The sequence below is a fragment of the Pararge aegeria genome, chromosome 8 (assembly GCF_905163445.1).
Source record: "Pararge aegeria chromosome 8, ilParAegt1.1, whole genome shotgun sequence".
In the NCBI taxonomy this organism is placed as follows: domain Eukaryota; kingdom Metazoa; phylum Arthropoda; class Insecta; order Lepidoptera; family Nymphalidae; genus Pararge; species Pararge aegeria.
In genome coordinates, this window is record NC_053187.1 from 4,605,778 (window position 1) to 4,622,601 (window position 16,824).

The following is a 16,824-nucleotide window of genomic DNA, read 5'->3' on the forward strand; positions in this document are numbered from 1 at the left end:
GGGTTCGTTTCCCACAACCGGAAAATGTTTGTGTGATGAACACGAATGTTTTTGCAGTGCCTGGGTGTTTATCTGAATTTTATAAGTATTTATGTATATTATTCATAAAATTATTCATCAGTCATCTTAGTACCCATAACACAAGCTACGCTTACTTTGGAACTAGATGGCGATGTGTGTATTGTCGCAGTGTAGAAACAAAAAGGTGAAGAGTTGGTTTGTTTGTTTACTTGAATGCGATGACCTCAGGAACTACTGGTGAGATTTGAAAAATTATTTCAATGGTGGATAGTCCAACATGAACGGTTAAAGTTTAGATAAAATAACGTATGACAAAGTTGTTTCCATTTAAAAGTTCTAAAAAAAGTCTGCGACAGCATCTGTCTATATTTTAAGGGTTAACTTATACGCGGACGAAATCGCAAGGGACCGCTAGTAAACATAAACATATAACTAGCTGACCAGGAAAACGTTGTTCTACCATATACATTTTTTTCTCGTGAATATCTTAACTGTTAAAATCGCGATCAAAAATGGAAAGGTAGGGGGGTTAAGGAGGCAGTAGGGTGTAGTTTGGGATTTTTTTGGAAAATATCTTGAAAATCGATCGAACCTTTCCAGAACAGTGCAATCAGAAAAACCGTGTCACAAGATAAGAAGATTATTGCTCATATCACATTTCCAACATTTACTACGATGATAATCATATGTGAGAAGTTTTAAGTAATAGGTTTTAGTTACTGTAGCTTCACAATATATTTATAATAATATAGTATTTGTAAAACAACATATTAATCTATATAAAGAAAAAGTGGGTATAAACAGTCGACTTACAAGAAATTGTCATAAATTAGTGTCATCTGCATATTGTCTGCGAATGGTACAGAAGTCATTTGTGGCTTTTATAATATTTTTTTTGTTTCCTAAGGTAATTCTGGACCTACAAATGCATAAGTTTAAAGAATATGTTAAAACACATTTATTACATCACTAACATTAGTAACATGTTAAATGTATGAACGCTTCATAAGTGCCTGTAATAAGGTCTACATTAATAAAATATTTAGAATTTAGAATTTAGAATTTAAAATTTCTTAATGATAAGATTACTTGGAAGCATCCGGCTCCGCTTTCACATCTGACAAGATAGAAAAATGAATGTTAAAATGTAAAATGTAAATTGTCGATGTTGGAAAACTGCTGAGTTTCTTGCCGGATTCTTCTCTGTAGAACCTGCCTTCCGAACCGGTTGTAGAGTCATGTCACACATACAAACAGACAGACTTGACGTTTCAATAGTGCTTATATTAGGAAACGTTATGTACTACTTGAAATAAATTAATTCTGAATTTTGAATTTGAATATGTTTACTGAATAATATGTAACAAAATAATTAAAATTTCAGAGAGAGGACCAACGGGTATCCAACGTCGGTCGTTCGATACTTGGCGCTTTCAGCGGCGTGGTCATAGTGACCGCTAGTCTTGGCGCAGCTAACAAGATAGAGTGGCTCGACTTCCTCTACTACTGCAGCTACATCAAACTGTGCATCACGCTCATCAAATACGTGCCTCAAGTGAGTCTATCCCTAGAACTATAGTGGCTTGGTTTAGTCAAAATGCCCAATATAGTCACAACTGATAGAATATAATAGATAGTTTCACTTTTGCCTCGAAAGCATTCAAGTTGTATAAATCAGGAAACACCTAAGCCGGGAGAGGGTTCCAAACCTTAGCAGTCCGTATCAGAAACGTAGATGAAAAGCGCTTCGTGCGGATTGCCTGTATGTCAACCACGTAAGGACGCCACTGTTCACGCCGTCTCGCCGTTCTATGGAAGGATGGTAGCTCTATAGTAGGCAGGTTTAGTTATTGATTTATCTAGGCGAGGTTGATTTGACAGTCTGGGTCAACCCAGACACAGTTTTATTAGAGACGGTCAATTGTCTCTAATACTACAGCTAAATAAAACTGTGCATCTCTAGGTCTATAGTGGCCTGGCTTAGTCATAATGACTAACCTAGGCGCCGCTGACTAGATAGTCTGGGTTGGCTTTATTTACTTATGTAGTCGCATCAAACTGTGCATTACTTCACAATCTTGTTCCCCCTTCCCCGTTTTACCACAGAACAGCGAGACACCGAGAGCGGTGGCATCCTTATGTGGTTGATATCCCATCAACACGCACGAAACGTTTTTTATCCACGTTTCTGATACGTGCCGCTAAGATGTGGAACGCCCTTCCGGTAACTGTGTTTCCTGCCACGTATAATTTAAGTAACTTCAAGGCTAGAGTGAATAGGCTTTTTCTAGGCAAGCGTGCTCCAACCTAGACCTCATCATTGCTTTCTAACGGGCATGATTGTCGTCAAACGCTGGCCTATCGTTAATAAAAAAAAAAAAAAAATTACGCTCATCAAATACTTGCCTCAAGTGAGTCTATCTCTAGTACTGTAGTGGCCTGGTTTAGTCATAATATCCAATATGGGTGCGGCTGTTTAGATAGTCTGGTTTGGCTTTATTTGCTACTGTATTTGAATCAAACACGTGCCTCAAGTGAGTCTATCCCTAGAACTATAGTGGCCTGGTTTAGTCATAATGACAAACCTAGGCCCGGATAACTAGATAGTCTGGGTTGGCTTTATTTACTTATGTAGTCGTATCAAATTCAAATACGTGGCTCAGGTGACACTATCCCTAGGTCTATAGTGGTCTGGTTTAGTCATAATGTCCAACATAGGTGCGGCTGATTAGATAGTCTGGGTTGGCTTTATTTACTTATGTAGTCGCATCAAACTCAAATACGTGCCTCAGGTGAGACTATCTCTAGAACTATAGTTAATATCTAATATGGGTGCAGCTAATTAGATATTCTGCGTTGACTTCTACTACTACAGCTACATCAAACTGTGCATCACGCTCATATACGTGCCTCAAGTAAGTCTATCTGTAGAAAGATAGTGGCCTTGTATAGTCATACTGACTAAATTGAGCGCGGTTGATTTAATATTGTGGGTTGACCTCTACTACTGCAGCTACTTCAAACTGTGCATCACGCTCATCAAATATGTAACTCAAGTGAGTCTTATCTGTGTAACTCAAGTGACTGGCCTTATATAGTTATACTGACTGAATTGAGCGCGGCTGATTTGATAGGCTGGGTGGAATTTCTCTACTACTGCAGCTAAAAAAAAACTATCAACAAATTCAAGCCCTCCGTAATAAAAGTTTAAAGCTTTACCAGAACAAGAACAGTAACTTATGCTTATCTTCAGGAACCAAGCCACATTCTCGCATTTATATCATATTATATTACTTGGGGAGGCCTACGCCAGAGAGGCGACTTCTACTGCAAGTAACATCGAACAAAAAATAATAAAAATTAATTATTATATTAAAAATTATTATAATATTTGTCTGGGAGGCTTCGGCCGTGGCTAGACAAAACGTGGCGCTACAATATTTAGCTCTCCAGTACGGTGTCGCGTAGAAACCGATTTGGAATTAATAAATCAACCTGCCATACTCCTTAACAGGTAAGCCCGCTATCATCTCAGGCTTTATCGTCACTTACCACCAGAAGAGATTGCAGTCAAGGGCGAAATTGTAATAGAATTTAAAAAAAAAAGATTATTTAATATATCAATTACAATTTAAATGGTAATAATTGACCCTCTATATTAAGTACATTTCCAAAGCTATGATTATCAATAAACAAATACTGTTTTTTTAATTCCTCCAGGCATACATGAACTTCAAGCGCAAATCGACAGTCGGTTGGTCCATCGGCAACATTTTCCTCGACTTCACCGGCGGTTTCCTCTCCATCCTCCAAATGACGCTCAACGCTTACAACTACAACGATTGGATATCCTTCTTCGGTGACGCCACCAAGTTTGGTCTTGGCGCGTTCTCTCTAGCGTTCGACATCTTCTTCATGTTGCAACACTATGTGTTCTACAGGTACGTTTTCTACCATTTCCTACCATTTTCTAAACTAACTGCTCTTGGTGTTGTTATGTGCAAAAATTATAAAGGATTTAGTAGGTTTTTAACTTGGTGGGTGGTCAGTTAAAATAGGATAATGATGAACTTTTTTCTTCCTGCGATATTCTTGCGAATTAATTTTCAACCTTGGCTCTTATTGAGTTTGGATATTTTGATGCATGGCTTGTTAAACTAAAAATACTTTTAAAACGCTCATAAAGTATTTGATGAAATAGTTATTATTATGATCAAAGTTTTCTTGATTTTAAACCAAGTATATATTCTTTCTTTTATCAAACTATTTCCAATATTTCATGACAACGTCAAGATACCTTTTTTTCCGCCTATTGGGATGCTTTTAATGGGAATGTTGAGCTAAAATGATCGTATTTTATTTAGTTTGATATTCTCATGGCTTTGGGTTTCATTAACATAAAATAAGTAGGGGCTCATTAACAATGTGAACGTTAACCTTATCTGTGACTGTTTCTTAATTAAAACACATGAAGGTGCACTGAGGAGAATAATCTGGCAAGATTGAAGAATAAACCGGAAGAATGGTATGAGAATACAAACATAGAATAGGACATATGTTCTGATTTTTGAAATATTGAGGCTGATTTAATACCAAAGATAGGCGGTAAGATACGTACGAATTTGTGAAATTCCAAGACGTGAAACTGCAAGGAAAGGAAAATAAATAAAAAAGGACTGAAATAATTTGAAAAAACTGAAAAGATAAAAATAAGAACAAACAAGAACAGACAGAACAAAAAGTATTAATACAGTGTCTTCAATGAATTGAAACATATCATATATTTCAAACTGAAAAACCTGGATAGAAAATCATATTCAAAACCAAAATTGCAAATATTCATCACTAGCATCAAAAATATTATTTGCAATATAAGAAAATATTATTGCAAATAGTATAAAATCATCGGGATAGCACATATGTAGAACATATATGTTCTGATTTTTGAAATATTGAGGCTGACTTAATACCAAAGATAGACGGTAAGATACGTATGAATTTGTGAAATTCCAAGACGTGAGACTGCAAGGAAAGGAAAATAAACAAAAAAGGACTGAAATAATTTAAAAAAACTGAAAAGATAAAAATAAGAACAAACAAGGACAGACAGAACAAAAAGTATTAATACAGTGTCTTCAATGAATTGAAACATATCATATATTTCAAACTGCAAAACCTGGATAGATAATCATATTCAAAACCAAAATTGCAAATATTCATCACTAGCATCAAAAATATTATTTGCAATATAAGAAAATATTATTGCAAATAGTATAAAATCATCGGGATATCACTTCAAACGGACATTTCATGCACACAAACATACATCCATAAAAAAACGGGACCGCTAAGCACGCATGTTTACGAACGCAAACGCGAAAAAAAACTGGGACTCAAAATTAAAGATGGCGCTTCAATTTTTTAAATCTTCCAAAAGTTAAAGGCAAACGTTTTGTGTCAAATTTTCAGACTGGACAAGGAATTTATGATTGTTGACAGTAGCGACGAGGGGTCTACTATGACCGGTAGCGCGGATTCGAGTGAATACTTTTTGATTAAAACTTGGTATGTATGGAAAATCTGCGGTCCGAGGACTCGATCGAGATTTTTTTTAACTTTAATATATTGCTTCTCTTTTTTTCTCAATTTTATGTTATTTTTTTTCATCAATATTTTGCTTCGATTACAGTTAAGTTCTAGGGCAAAGATAATCGATTATACAGCTTAGGTTTAAAAATTTAACTTTATTTGTTTTCTTAAATTAAACATTTTCGAATGCAAAAACCGTGGCCGAGCGGAGGTGCTGGGTTCGACGCCCGAGGGGACAGATTTAGGAATTTATAAATTTAGATTTTTCTCTGGTTTGGTTTGGTGGGAGGTTTTTGGAATTAGCCAGTTATCACTCTACCGACAAAGATGTGCTGCAAGCGATTTAGCGTTCCGGATCGATGTCGCGTTACTACTGATCGGTGTTACCATATCCTAGACAGGTTAGCCCGCTACCAATTTAGATGGCATCATCACTTACCACCAGGTGATATTGCTAACATGTAGTGAACAAAAATATAATAATAATAAGACTTGTGGCAATCTTTTTTTTATTGTCACTTTTTTTGTGTTGTTACATTTTGCTAGTATACATCTAGCTATTTAGAGTTAGTGAAAAACAAAATTTCTACGTATAAAATTTTTAAACCTTGACAGACATGACGTCAATCAACAGTTATACAGTCTGGCCATTTCACTCTATAAAGAATTAGTAAAAGTTGCCGGTTGTATAAAACATTTTCCTAGGATTATTTTTTTCTGTTTTTAGGCACGCGGACGAGAAAAAATACGATTTAGAAGCGAAGTCGTGATGGAACACACTGCTCAATCTATGCCGCCAGTTTTATAATGTTAATTAACTAGTTATTTATTTTCATCGGTTTCCTTCAAGTTTTTGTAATTTTGGAAGGAAAATAATTTTAAGTTTCGATAGTTGAATTTTTCAAAATTTTTGGTTAACTGTATAATGAAAATGTTACAATCGTTAGTAGAACCTGCAATATATACGCTCGTGGGTTTAAGTATTTTTCGTTTCTGTGCAAAACAGCCAGTTTGCTGCGAAGCTGAAGACATTTTTCTTCCCGGGTAAAGGACAACAAGTTATCTTCTCCCACAGCTTTATCAACCCTCCAAACATGGACGCATGTGTGAAAATAATATCCAAATTATAAACTTTTGTCGCCGTATCTTACCTTACCTTTTATATACCTCACAAAACAATAAAATTCCTTCTACCGGAATAAACTACGAGCTTTCGTGACCTCTTTTTTTGCTACTCTGCGACTTTCCATTCTAATAGTATTGTTTGTATATCGAGTTTTAAAAGAAATACTCTTCGATGATATTTCATTGCCTAATTATACAAATTAAAAAAAGAAAAGTTTTTTTTATCTGTTATAATTTAATAAAACATTAAATCGATTAGAATTAGCTCCAATTATGTCCCCAAAAGTATGTAACGAACTTTTCAGTACAGTTATAAAATAGAAATTTTTGATCGGGAGTACTGACTGCTATTTTATAAGATTATTGTTGATCTTCATTGTTAATTTAAAGTGTCTATGTTCTAATGATCTGTGATGAAGAAACACATTTTATATTAAAATGTGATTAATATCAATGCATTTTGATTTAAATCCTCCGTCTGCAACCTTAGTCTAAAGGTTAAAGCATACTAAATATCGAACCACCATTACTTCATACATATTTTCAAACACCCACACACAAAAACGACTATATTTCGTCCTAAAGTGTTCTACTAAACGAAATACGGTCATTTTAATGTAAATATTATAATACTTTCTATGTAAATTTAAAGTTTTTAATATCTTTCTACGTGCTGCGTTTATTAGGAACACTTGAGACACTGTAATGCATTTTAATACATTCCATAAAAATTACATAAATTATAACAAACATAGCGGCCGGCTTAGCGAAATATTAGTTTATTTAGTTAATTAATTGCGGTTGCCCTTTAAGTTTCTCTGAAGATAACGGCACCAATTTTGTTGTATGCAAATAGTGATAAATTGATTTACCCAAAAATAGTGCCGTACTTTTCTTAAAGCATCAATCACTATAGTCGTAAAAATGTAATAGGCCCGTTTTGACATTTGTGCAAGACCATAGAATGTAACTTGGAACGAAACTGATAGAAACAAAAAATAAAAATCAATTACATACAGTGTTTTAAAAAATACGTATATTTTATTGGGACGTTAAATAATATGAAAGAATATATCGCGAGTATTCTTTTTGCGCTTACTTTAACAATTTATAATTGTTGCGAAACGTTCCGAAAACAGTTACGTTCTCAGTCTTTTTTTTTTATACTAGAGCTGTAACCATTTTTTTACTGAATATCGAAATTAAATATTGTGTAGTTATCTTTTTACTGCAAAGAATGAGCTTGGTTCTCAAAATAGGTTCTAAATAATGAGTCAAACCACCCGAACCATAATATCAATCAAGTACTGATACAAACTTGAATTGATTTATCGTGAGTATCGAGTACAGAGTCTTATAGTTCCATAACTAGTTACGTCGCGATGACAAATGTCAAAACGGGCCTATTACATTTTTACGACTATAGCCTATAACAGTCCGCTGACTATAGACTTCTCTCAACGAGCTCGTTAGCCCGAAATCGCCATTAATGCTAGGAATACGGATAGGTGATCGGAGATAGTAGTAGTAGCACGGAGCACTGCTCTTCTCCGCTATATTCCCTTAGTCGCCTCGTACGACAGAGGGTTTATCAGAATTTGGATACAAACGAATTGGCACCAATATCTATGTTAAGTTGTATTATATTAGTGAATTGTTTAAGATATTAGTATTAATGTTTTATATAATAAATTTATTTTGGTTTTGCTGTGTTTCCTTTGACCCGCATAGATTAGCAAACTTTCTCCTTTTAGCCGAATTGAAACCCGCTTTTTCCACGGCAGTCCGGGTTTCTGCAGACACTAAATATATTTTTCTAAGCTTAAAAAGTATCCTACGTCCATCTCTTATATTGTCCAGTCTGTGTTGAATTTTATTAAGGCGGCCTCGTCCGCCCTAACAAAAGTTATACGTTATATTTTACTACTACCTTCGATTTCATGCGATTTGTTTCGATTATATTTTATCCCATGATAACCGTTAGATTTCCTCGGCTTTAAAGTATCCTGTCTTTAACTTAGACGAAAGTTATCTCTATGTCGACTGGCGCCCTGCTGTCCGAGTCCGAGGCCGTGGGTTCGATTCCCACAGCTGGAAAATGTTAGGGGGTAGGACCTTGACTTAACTTTTGGGGAGCCAAGTTCGAATCCCAGCACGCACCTCTAACTTTTATAAGTTATGTGCGTTACTTAAGTAATTAAAATATCACTTGCTTCAACGGTGAAGGAAAACATCGTGAGGAAACCTGTGAAATAACCAAGTTTCAAGCCAAATTTTAGGGCAACTGACAAATTTATTTATATTTTTTATGTTGTTCAGATTGAGGTCTAGATAATTCTAAGATATACCTAAGGATGTCTTGCATAGTTTAAGGTCCTTATTAACAAAATGGGATCAAGCTGAGAACCATAGATAGATCATACCTACTTGAGAACCTGTGTCGATTTATTAATACTGGCAAATGAGTAACAATAATCGTTTGTTAATAAGACTATAGATATAGGGAAGACACTGTCTCCTGTAACACAGTTTAAACTACCGCAGGAGACAGGGCTTCACTCTCATGAAATGTATACGTTTATTATGATATAATAAAGATATTACTATTATTATTATTAATAACGATAAATAGTCAGCCAATTAAGAAAAATATTCATCATCATCATCACCCATTACCGGCCCACTACAGGGGACGGGTCTCCTCTCAGAATAAGAAGGGTTTAGGCCATAGTCTAACCACACTGGCTAAGAGTTTGATTGAACCTTTTAGGTTGGAGGCACAGTAATCCTCTGGTTGTGGATAGGCCATACCCAAGAGCTTTCTAGCCAATCCGTCGCATTCACAAAGCAATGCTCCATGGACTCGACGTCTTCGTTGCAGGCCCTACATGTAGGGTCATCAATTATGCCCATTTTGAGCAGCATGGACCCTGTGCCAAAGTGTCCTGTTATGGCCGCTATGGCGTATCTTGCCTGTATATCTCTTACAATGATTACTTATTATATAGCTCGTACTGGATTTTTTTTCATTTTATATCATCTACCCGCTTAGTGCTTACCCAATTTGCACGCCACTGGTTAATCCGAGCTTATAGTTTCCTATTGACGGCTGATTGGCACAAATTGGCAGCGACCCTGCTTACTGAGTCTAGGCTCGATTCGCACAACTGGAAAATGTAAGTGCGACGAACATTAATGTTTTTCAGTGTCTGAGTGTTTATTCGTACAATATAAATATTTATGTATATTATTTATAAAAATATTCAAGTCATCTTAGTGCTCTTAACACCAGCTATGCTCACTTTTAGGGCTAGATGCTGATGTGTGTTTTGTCGAAGTATATTTATTTATTTATTACGATGATGTAGAAAATAGAGATATATCTTCAGTTTTTCAAACGCTGGTCAATTAACAAACTTAGCGAGAGTGCTTATTACTTTACCGTTGGCGTTAAATATATACTCGTAGTTACGATAAATTAAAACATTGCGTATGTAAAAAAGTTTTCGAATTAAGAACCTCATCCTTTTATGGGTAAAAAGGGTTATCTGCAATCCAATTAATTACTCGTTAACCAGCAAAGTTTTATATTATTTGGAGCCGATAGAAATTTTGAGAGCACCTCAATTATTAAGTAGTGTTTATTTTTTGTTTGGTGTATCAAAATAGTTTCAGAATTACGACATTTAAAACTGAAGATGAAATTCTAGCTTTTGGATAAGCTCTTACGATGATGTAGGTAGGATAGGTTTTTCAACAACCACGCCAAACTCTTAAATCACCACTAACGTTCGAGAAACGTCGCGTGGCATCTAGTCAAGTGTTCTACTTATTTACCGGGTCGGTCGGTTTTTTGTCTGTTGTATGGAACCTATCCTCAACAAGATTTGTAAGTAAGATTATTATAGGATACTGGCAGGCCGCAGTGATTGACAATGACTCCTGAAGTGAAGCTGATGGCCTGAAGATGTTCTGACGTGTATTTCTCTGAATGCATCGACTTTCAAGTATATGTGTTGTTTACCGAATCTGACAGCCACACTTTCCTGAATGAATTTTGGTAGGTATGTGGTATTGAAGTTATGCATAGGCCTTGAAATTTAATTCTCAAATGGCTTACCCATAGTTTGAGTATCAAAAAACTTGTTCAATAAAGTGAAAACTAATTTAATTCCCAAATGGTTCACTCATAGTTTGAGTGTCATAGAAAGGCTAAGACTAAAGTATTTTATAAACAAAACTTGTTAAATAAAGTTTTCTATTTTGACTCAATGTTCTAGCGGAATTATTTTATGAATGTTGACTATAGTGAACGAGCTTTGTTTATTAGAAAGTAACACTCAAGGCACTGAAATGTATTTTAAACTCTGTCTATGTGTTATTGTTTATGCGAGCTAAAGCTAGTTTTAGAAAAGAATAACTATTATTGTGCTTTTGTATACTGTTTTATTTTTGAATTTATTTTTAAGTTTCCTAGATAGTACTTACCTATATTATTTTTCTGAACTAGTAGCTATACTTTTTAATGTGAATTCTGCTAGCGGGAATTTTTTCTCAAATTTGCTTCTAAAATTTGGTTCTTACCACGAAGACAACTTGCCGTTGGTGGGGCGCAAATCGCTGGCAGGTATTTTGATTCAATGTTTTTAATAATAAATAATTTTTTTTTTTTATTTTCTGTGTTTAAATTTGAGTCTCATTTAGATGTGACCTAATCATTCACTTTATGGTAAAAAATCTGGCTGTTCCATTGAACAACGCACTCACAACTCTCTCACGCGAGCATTTAAGTAACTGAATTTGACTGTTGTATCTAGTTAATAGTTGAAAATACCATCAATCCGCATTGAAGCAGCGTGTTGTGCGAACTTTAAATCCTTCCGACGGTCCGTCCGACGTATTCGTCGGCCTTTCTATTTTATTCTTTCTATGCTTTTTCCTTTCTTTACCAGAGAGCTAATTGTTTATCGATACTTAATAAATCTTCGGACTATGCGGGGTTAAAGTGTCATTTTCTATATTCAATCTATCCGTAATCAACAGATTTATTACAAAGCAACGTAGTTATTATAAAAAATGTTCATACCATTTTTAACGGATAACAACTTTGCGAAGCAAGTTTTCAACAGATTATAGATTCTTAATTTCAATAGAAAATTTATGTTAATCGAAGACGCTATCGGAGATCGAAACAAATCTTGCTTTATGTGAATATCGTAACGTTTAACCGTCATTGTATGTTTTATTCTGATGACGTACCTACCTACTTAATTATATTTGGCGTTCTGCATCACCAAATATAATCAATTGTCAACATGTAAATAACCGATGGCAACGACCATCGTTACATGTGTGGACGGCAGTTTTACTGCAATCATAGCAAAGACAGGAGACAATTGTATCCCCCGATTGTATCCACTCACAAGGGAGAAAATATATCTTTCCATCTTCCAAAGCACGGCGACAGAAGAGAAGGAGACAGAAGGAAAGAGATTTATCCCCATTTTGTATTAAAAGGATAGCTATTTATTTAAAGGAATGCCAAACTCCGTGTCCAGGTTAAGATTTATCATACCTACCTGAATATTTTATAACAAATGCGTATATTTCTGAATGGAGTCGAACCAGCAGAGGCAATCTCATCGATATACAGAGATACGCTGGACATCGTTGGGATTGCCTTATTTTTCATTGGTTGAAAATGACTACCATTTGGAACTGACTATATTTTAATTAACTACTTAAAATATATGAAGATTCCTGTGCAATTCATAGTTCCACGCAACTATCAGTCTTTCGTTTATCAGTTTTACGTTTTTGCAAAAATTTCTCATATAATGTCAAAGATAAATTATTATTTAGGTTCATCCTCTTTGGGCACGTCATTTCCCAGTCTACTATTAAAAAAACAAAATTAAGTGATGCATTTTGTTTCAGACAAGCCGATTACATCGTTCTACCGGGCACCACGTACAACTCGGGCGAGCTAGGGGGTGAACATGAGGGGTCCAACAACGAAGATCGTGGGACGGACGAATCTTACCAGGGGTCACCCACGTAGATCCCAGGTCTACGCAAACTTTTGGACAATTTCTGGGACCAAGAAAGAAGGAAGAGAAGAAAGAAAGCCAAAAGGTAGTTAGAGAGCTATAAAGGTTGAATACCTAACAAAACTTTGGACACACGTGTAGAAGAAACAGAAATTTAGTTTAATTTCACTGAACAGTGGCAGTTCGCTCGCCTGATTGTGGACAGATGCAGCGATTGAGGTTTAATTTATTATCAGTATCTTGAGATGCAGTTCTTGCAATACAGCACGAGCAACTCACGCTGATAAGGTGCAAATAATACAAATGCCTTATAAAAAGTCAAATTTGCTGAGAATGACAAAATCGTTTTTTGATGCGACCGCTTTATATCTGGAGCAAATACAAAATGGTTTAAACAATTTCTGAAAGTGCCTTATGTCTAAGTGAGAGTGTTTCGATAAATAATTATGAGGGTGCCTAGCTTAAATGTTAGCTTTTGGCATGTGTACGCAGCAATGAAAATTAACTTCAACAATAATACGAAATTGAGGGTAGGCAAGTAATAATAAATATAAGAAGAGTGGATTTTCATAGTGCATTTAACGCCTTTTTTAAGGACATACTCGAAGTGATAAGTGCACATGTGATTAAAGGATAATAATTAACTGTTTATTGATAAATTTCGGAATCACTATTTAAAAATAACTACATAATATTCCTATATACACTGTTAGTTTTAAGATGTGTAGCTTGAATATTAATTTAATATTAAAAAACATTGCCTTAACTTTTACAGCAATTATACACTGTTAGTTTTAAGACGTGTAGCTTAAATAATAATTTAATATTTAAAAAAATGCCTTAACTATTACAGCAATTATTCGCTGTTAGTTTTAAGATATGTAGCTTAAATATTAATTGAATATAAAAAAGTTGCCTTAACTATTACAGCAATAAGTTCTAAGTTATGATATTATCTGAAATGTTTATTTTTCTAATAAATTTTTATTAAAAGTTTATTTATATAATTTTCCAATATTATCATACTTTAAAAATAAACTAATAGCTGCCTGCGTTTATTTTGGCAATTAAAAATTCGAACAGCAACTCTCTATTTCCCATGATAAATGAATCCTAAGGGCGTGCTCAGGATACATACTATTTCTATGCAAAATTTCATCAAAAATAAGTTAAGCGGTGCAAAGGATAAAATGCTATTTTTTTTAATCCAGAAGGTAACTTTTACCAGCAGCTTTTCCTGGATTAATATTATCCTATGTGCATCTACATACATGTGTGCCATGTTTCATCATTATCGGCTTAGCCGAACGTAAGTAACAAACAAAGATACACTTTTATAATATTAGTATGGATTCGAAATAAAGCAGTGGTTTCTAGTGGTTCTTCGGCTTCACTTCCTGGGGTAGTTTTATGAACGCTTCATAAGTGCCTGTGATAGGCCTACAAGAATAAAGAAATTTAGAATTTGAATTTAGTTCATTTTTCGTAAATTTTATTGGGCGCAACGAACCGTAGCATGTCCCCGAACAGGAAGTATGATATAATAAACTGAAGTCTTGTCCGATGTCAAGGGCTAAGTTAGACTTTTGGTTTGTACTAAAAAAAAAAAATTAGGTACTTAACATTTATTGTAGGTAAGTTTATCTAAACAAAGAGTATTCACACAGACAATAATAAAACAAAGGCCAGTGTTATCTATCATACGTTATCCCAGAACAAAGAGATCATGTAACACGAGCGAAATTAACATATTAGGACAGTAACCACAGAGTCGCATTATGTTAATTTCATCACATTTGTCAATATTTACACACGTTTTCACAAACTTTACCACAGTAAATATATTAAAGCTCAATAAAGACGACTATTATTACTTATTTATCTACTCTAACTCATATTTAAGTATTTATGGTTTGTTAAAATAAGTATTAGTATATTAATTTTTTTTATTATCAATAGTAGTGTTGTATTTGTGGAGTCTGGTTTACGTATTAGTATGTAGATAGATACATTCTTTATTGCACACAATTAAGGGATAAAGATAATATAAATTGAAAACATAAATACAAGAAAAATAAAAATGCTCAAAGGCGGTCTTATCGCTTTAAGCTATCTCCTCCAGACAACCCATAATGAAAGAAGAAAATGATTACGGAAACGGGATAGTGCAATTTTTTAAAATATGTCATAACATAAAGTACATCAACCATATATAACAAAAATACATAAATAGCTAATACAAATACAAATAATATAGAAATAAATACATACACATATAAATATATACAAATACATACAGAGCAAATATATAAGTTTATTATTCGTATGTATGTACTAAATTGTGTACCCCACCTATTCGTTTTTCTTTTTAGTTTTCCTATTACTAAGGTAGCCTGGCAGAGATTGCTACTTAGCGATAAGGCCGCCGTTTGTATCCTGCTTCATTCTTCATGTGTTTGTTATTTTATTCTCGTTTTTCTGAGACGTGTACAAAGAGTGAGTATAAATAAATAAAAAAAATATAATAAAGCAGTATGGAAACTACGAACTAAGATTTAAAACGACACTTATAAAGATGCAAGCACCGACGTGGCCCCAAAGATGCAGTTATAGAAGTCTTTGTAGTGCTTCAATATATTTACTGTGACTGTGATATGAACTCTCATAGTACGGTATAGTATTCCGGTAAGAAACCGAGTAGGTACCAATGCCGTTTTTCACAAACGACGAACACGGGAATGCTTAAAAAAGTAACTCTCTGAGGAGATTCCTAGGCATACATCAACCGTTCTTCAATAGTAATCACCTAAGAGTTGGTGAAATGCTTAAATTGCTTTAGGTATGTTTATGCAATAATCAAAACAGTTAAAAACGGCTACATGCGATACCGTGCAAGTATTGAAAAAAAACTTGTGTACTTTCCAGAATTTACATCATCTTCGAATTATTTTAGTGCCAAAACACTTTAATATATTTGAAGAAATGTACGAAAACTGTCGATTTGCCAATTTTTTTTTGTGTGAAAAACTGACTTGCGAATTTTACATTCACCGATCCGATCGAATTGAAATCAGGTCGAATTAGCGTTTAAAAATAAATAAATAAGTTTACAAATTGTTATTATACAAAATGTAGATAAATGAAGTATCGTAATGAAGCGGTGATAGCTCGATTCAGGAGCTCGACTGAACTTTCGGGGGGCCGAGTTCGAATCCCAGCGCACCTCTAACTTTTCAAAGTTATGTGCGTTTTAACTAAAATATAACTTGCTTAAACGGTGAAGAACGTCGCGAGGAAATCTGCATGCCTGAGAGATCTACCCGCAATGGTGGTGGCCACCAGCGTGGTGGCCTACGGCCTTAACCCCTTCTCATTGTGGGAGGAGACGCGTGCTCTGTAATGGGCCGGTAATGGGTTTATGTGACGATGATAGATAAATGTTTCTCTGTGATTCTGAAATGCATAGGCTTAGTAATAACAGATCGTTTTTTATAAAAAAAAAAAAGTCGTGTATCAAATCGCCAAAACAGCCTCCAACAAAAGAAGCCGGTGGAGACAGTTTATTAGCGCGAAGTTAAGATCTCTCCAGGACCACGATCTTCAGTGATGAAGAAACGACCAGAGAGAGATCTAAAATATGCCTATTCACTCTTAAAGGAACCCAAATTGTTTGTGGTGCGTAATGGAAAGGAGCAAAGAACTACGTGTCGACGGGACTTCGATTACGCAACGGTGACACTCCCTGAAAATAAGTACTGAAAATAAGGGCTACTACTGTTAAGGAATATGATATACCTACTACTAGGTTCTGTTCGAAGAAAACATACTCTAGTCTAGTCTGGTGGACCATCAAAGATGCCGCGCTATAGCAAGTCCAGAAACATTTAGGACATACAAATTTGCAATCAGTGTAGATACAACTGCCGCTGCCGGAAGATGTAGGGAAAAAAGTTTTAAAGTAGTAAATATCGTTCGCTTTAACGGTGGGCGAAACCATCTTGAGGAAACCTGCATGTCTGAGAGTTCTCCACGTTGTTCT

The 16,824-nt window shown here is 34.9% G+C and overlaps 1 protein-coding gene across 6 annotated transcripts in view; it reads left to right on the forward strand.

Moving 5' to 3' along the window:
- The window catches only part of LOC120625950 (cystinosin homolog), a 79,218-nt gene extending 65,625 nt beyond the window's left edge, over positions 1–13,593 (forward strand). For 4 of the 6 annotated variants that reach the window (XM_039893228.1, XM_039893229.1, XM_039893224.1 and 1 more), the window contains 4 exons: positions 1,406–1,576; positions 3,742–3,962; positions 5,491–5,586; positions 6,338–7,185. In XM_039893228.1, coding sequence (XP_039749162.1) covers positions 1,406–1,576; positions 3,742–3,962; positions 5,491–5,586; positions 6,338–6,380 — 531 coding nt within the window. In that variant the 3' untranslated portion in view covers positions 6,381–7,185. Of the gene's footprint in view, positions 1–1,405; positions 1,577–3,741; positions 3,963–5,490; positions 5,587–6,337; positions 7,186–12,672 lie in introns of those variants that run through there. The other 2 variants (XM_039893225.1, XM_039893230.1) reach the window with 2 other exon arrangements.
- Positions 13,594–16,824: the final 3,231 nt, after the last annotated feature.